General features: G+C 41.5%; 1 protein-coding gene across 1 annotated transcript in view; it reads right to left on the bottom strand.

Moving 5' to 3' along the window:
• Positions 1-5,228, bottom strand: part of LOC103196991 (prolyl endopeptidase) — a 193,429-nt gene that overhangs the window by 139,533 nt on the left and 48,668 nt on the right. Inside the window, exon 6 of the mRNA XM_042780943.1 lies at positions 4,891-5,012. Within this exon, the coding sequence (XP_042636877.1) occupies positions 4,891-5,012 (122 nt within the window). The remainder of the gene's footprint in view (positions 1-4,890; positions 5,013-5,228) is intronic.

The raw sequence follows: 5,228 nt of genomic DNA, 5'->3' as shown, positions 1-5,228 counted from the left end.
AGACTTCATCTCAAAACTTTGAACATGGTCCCAGGAGGGAACAGTCATCCTTGGTAAAGTAGAGGGTCTGTGACAGAGATGAAGACCTTCAGTGAGATGGACTGACACAGTGGCTTTAACACAGCAAGAACTGTATGGATAGTGCAGGACCAGGCAGTGTTTCATTCTGTTGTACACAGGTAGGGTTACTATGAGTTAGTGGGAACTGGCTCAGTGGCGTATAACAACAATAACAAGGATTATCTCTGCATAATTTTTTCAAGACTTTTAAGAATTAGGTATAGTAGAATTAGGTTTTCAATATAGGGTTTAGCTAGATAATCACAAGATGCTTATGCATTTTCTCTTTAATCTTTTCCAAAGGGATTTGATATATTTACAGAATCTTCATTTTAGAGCACCCTCTGCTGGGAAAAGTGCCTCAAAATGCTTGATTTCTTAGTTGTTTTTTTCCCCCTCAAATGCTCCACAATTCACTTAACATAAAGAGTTTTTCTTTTTACCTGTCAGAGCAACAGGACCTTCTAAAACATGACAATTTCTATTCTCCCACAATCCTGTTCTTGACCTAAAAGCAATACAGTCTATATTAAATGATAAATGATATCTCCATCCACCTAAGCCAAATGCTAGCTGTTTCTTGTCACATCCCAGAAGCATAAGAGAGCTCACTGTTCCTGTGATCCCAGCAGCAATTTGGAGGTATATGGGGAGGGTGCTGAGGGCAGGAGACTGGCTTGAGGTCCGTGGATGACAGGTGAGGAAGGCAATGGTGAGCACAGCCTGTAATTCTGAGAACGCAACCCAATGATGTGGCTCTCCCTGGGCCAAGAGGCAGTAGGAAGGTAGCTGGCCTCCAGTCATCTTAAAAGGTCCCTGCTCAAAAGGAATAGGGTCAGTGGTACTGATGAGAATTATGAATCTCAAGGGAATACTTTTGGAAGCAGAAGATTTGGTGGACTGCAAAGGTCGGCCAGAGCTTGTAACTTATACTGGGGAAAAAAAAAAAAAATGTGCAAAGGTTCCCAACAATGGGAAGTGGGGGGGGAAGGTGCAACAGAGTCTCCTAACATCCTACAAAAGGGAGCTCACATTTGGACACATGCCAAGATCATGAGCAGCCAAGAGAAAATGAGAAACAGCTCTGGATGGGCAAAAATTCTTTCCCTTCTCTAACTCCTCCTCCTTGCATGGCCAGTGGTGAGTACCCAAGAGGAGGAACTGGATGGAACCCCTACTTGCCCTGTTGCTCTCTTGTGCACTGGCCAACCTTGAGCTGGGGAGAAGGAAGGACGTTTAAATTACAGAGATTAATATTTTGCTTTGGACTTCAATGGAACTTTGCTAAAAGTTCTAAGACTACAAAGAGCCCAGAAAGCCATGGGTTCAGCTGGGTAGAAGGAAGTCATCCTAGGGAGAGGTGTTGTCCTAGGCAAACATGACTGAAGTGGGGAAACTAAATATGCTTCCTGACTACAACTTACTGAGTTCCATCCATTCAATAAACCAAGGCAAGAAAGACCTGTGCATGTTGGAAGGTAGAGGAAGTACCTGTGAAGAATGGAGATGAGTCATGAGGAGACTTTGTCTAGATGAAAAGGGAGTTTTCAGCGAATGTGGATTTGTGGTAGTCCAAGAGGTGGGCATGGGCAGCAAGACAGAGAGATGCACACACTCACACACACAGCTACCCACTCCAACCATACTCCACCAACACATCCACAAAGATCTACACACCATGTTGCTATCCAATGGCTCACCCAGGAAACCTACTTCAGGAGTCTATAAGATGCTAAATAAATCCTCCATCCATATACTTCCTGAGTTGAAAAAGTCCTGAAGGAAATAGACTGGGAGACATGAAATGACTTGTCCAAGGTTAAAAGAGATAGGACTGGAATAAAAATCTCCTGGTTTCTGTTCCAGTACACCCCCATCAATATAACACATCAGTGCCACCAGTGCCCCTTTCTCCATTCATACACACAGTTAAATGCATTAATGGAAAAAAGCCCACAGCCACCAAATCGATGCGGACTCATAGCAACACTATAGGATAGAGTAGAATTGCCCCACAGGACTTCCAAAGCTATAAACTTTATGGAAGTTGTGGTGGTTATGTTTTTGTGTCAACTTGGCTAGGCCTGGTTGAGTGGCCAGGCAGCTGGATGTGTATTCCCCATGATGAGACTGGTAATCAACTCCATGGTGGAATCTACTGAGTAGCTGAGCCTTTGGGTATGTGGTCTGCTTCCTGTATATAAGCAGCAGCTTTGGGAATGGTCTCTTATGGCTCACTTGGAACGTGCACATAGCCATGTTACTGTTCAGCATCCTGCCATGCTCTGCCAACCTTGGAACTTACAATGGACTTAAATTAATGGCCTGCCATGTTGTTTGGTAACATAGGGACTGTGCCTTTTTACTTGTCAACCTTGGGTTTGTCAGTCTCAGCAGGCAGCAGCTGTCTGAGTGAAGAAATGCCTCTAGCTTCAGTGGGCCGGGAGCTGGAGGCAGAGCTGAAGCCCAAGGCTGAGGGGCTTCCATGCAGCCCCTAGAGCCTGGCACTTTAAACTTGGACTGAAAGCCTTCAAATTGTGAGAATAAACTCCTGTTTGTGAAGGCCATGCCATTGTGGTATATTTCTTGTCAGAGCAGCACTAGGTAACCAGAACAGAAGTAGACTGCCACATCTTTCTCCCATGGTGCAGCTGATAGGTTTGAACCACTAACCTCTCAGTTGGCAGCTGAGGGCTTAACAAGGACTTTAAAAAAATAAATAATTATAGCACATGGAGTTGGTGTGTGGTTATGAAGAGGACCACTGCTTTTCACTAAGGGCAGGTTGCTAAATAAATGCTGTTAGGAAAATAATTGCTCAATTACCAAAATTCTGAGAACTGACATCTACATGAATCATGGGAGCTTCTGGTCCAGCCAGTTCAACAGTGCACCAGCTTCTTGGACCATCCTGATTTTATGACACTTCCTAGAAGGGCACAAAAAACTCCTGCTTCAAGATTTTTTTTTATGACCAGGATTTTTCTGAGTGGAAGATCTGGAACTAAGCAACCAACTAAAGGTGGGCCTGAGGCTTCTGAAGCCTTCATATCTTCATATCTATAGAACTCATGTTTGCGTGATAAAGCATGCTCCTCTATGTAGCCAGATGATCCTCTTCAGAGGAGTACAGATATTCAGAAAGACCATACATAGCAGGGAGAGGAAGGAAGGGGACATTTACCTAGTCAGCCAGACCTGCCCAATCAACTCAGGACTGATTGGGTGGTACCTGCTAGAACAAGAGTACCAAGCAGCTGTGTTTTGGTTCACTAGTGCCACTCTAATAAAAAATATCACAAGTGGGTGGTCTGAACAACAGAGATTTATTCTCTTACAGTCTTAGGAGGCTAGAAGTCCGAGTTCAAAGTGCCAAGCTCTAGGGGCTGAATGAAGGCCTCTCAACCTTGGGCTTCAGTTGTCTCTTGCTTCTGGCCCACTGAAGCTGGAGGCATCTCTTGACTCAGGCAGCTGCTGGCTGCTGAGGACGACAAATCCAAGGTTGACAAGTAAAATGACACAGTCCCAACATTACCAAACAACATGGCAGGCCACTAGTTCAAGTCCAGAGAGAGTTCCAAGATTGGCAGGAAACATAGCAGGCTGCTGAATGAAGACTCAGCTACATGTAGGTTCCAAGTGTGCCAAAAAGCTAAGAGACCTTTCTCAAAGCTGTCTTCTTATATTCTAGGAGCAGACCACATCCCTAAGGTAACTACTCAGCTGCTCACAGTAGATTCCACCATGGAGTTGATTACCAGTCTCATCATGGGGAATAACTACATCCAGCTGCCCAGCCACTCAAAACCAGGCCCAGCCAAGTTGACACACAACTTAACTACCACAGAATGGTAGAAGGAATCACCTGAACTATTTAAATCTACTTTTTAGTTGTATACCTAGTAGAACTGTTTATAAATTAAATGCATGACATGTCTCTACTGTATTAAAAAAGACTAGTTGCTTCAACCAAATGCTGAAAAATAGATCTAAACAACTAGTCTTACATGTATATTCCATAGTAAACTGTCATTGTTTTTTATACTGCTAACCCGAAAGTCAGCAGTTCTAACCCCCCAGCTGCTCCATAAGAGGAAGATGAGGCAGTTTACTTCTGTAAAGATTTACAGCCTTGGAAATCCAATGGGGGTCTCTATGAGTTGGAATCCACTCAATGGCAGTGGATTTGGTTTGGTTTTTATATGCTAAATATATATTAATACTATGGCATTTATTTCCAGTATTGATGTTATTCTATAAATTAAATTTTACAAATTTAAAATAAGCCTTCTGCAATGAAACTATTAGCTTTGAAGCATAAATATTCCTCAAAGAAAATATGTTTTGTTTTCATGAATTATGCAAAATGTATAAAATTTTATTATTAAAATGTATTATCTTAGGCTTTCTGTATCAAGGGCTGTCAGAATGAACTATTTATAAGGTGCAAAAATGTCTAAAAGATATACATTTTAATGTAAAAACAAGTGAGTACAATCTCTCCACATTTTCACTTGTGTATATAAAGAAAATTTTTGGAATGACACTTAGTACTTACCTGTGAGAAGTGACTCAGATTTCTTCAATGTCCACATATTACTTTACATATTTCACCATAAGTAAATATTACTTTTAGTATTAAAGAATTTTATTTGATACTGCATTTTAAAGGATTACCACCTTCATTATTAAGAGTTAATCTGGATACTGGTATTTTTAATCAAAAGACTATTCACTTAAAGGACTTCTACCATCCATAGAGGTTACCACATAGCATATAATATTCATAAGTGTGGTCTTTGTGGGTAAAATTTCACAGGCGTATGATACCTCAGCTCCACCCATCCATTTCGGCTCATCAGGAAACTCAGCACACAAAATATCCTCTGACTGGTCAGTCCCCAAGACATGGTAGCAGAGCTTTTGGTGAAGATTGGTAGAGGTCTCTGTGCCTGAAGAGTTAAAAAATGCACACTGAAATTCAGTTGGCAATTGTAAGAAAATCTATTCCACCCATCATGAACAAGCTAGGAGCACTGAAAAATTTAGGTGTCAGTTAAGTATCATGCTAGAAGTAATTTATACATATCTGCTGATTTTGGTGGTTATCAGACTAAACAATTTTTCACTAATTTTTTTTTCCTTAAAAATAGTACCAGGCATATTGC

This window comes from Orycteropus afer, unplaced genomic scaffold (genome assembly GCF_000298275.1).
Source record: "Orycteropus afer afer isolate SDZICR_OR568_19922 unplaced genomic scaffold, OryAfe1.0 scaffold00072, whole genome shotgun sequence".
NCBI lineage: Eukaryota > Metazoa > Chordata > Mammalia > Tubulidentata > Orycteropodidae > Orycteropus > Orycteropus afer.
The sequence above is the reverse complement of the archived record's forward strand: the minus strand, read 5'-3'. Positions and strand labels throughout refer to the sequence as shown.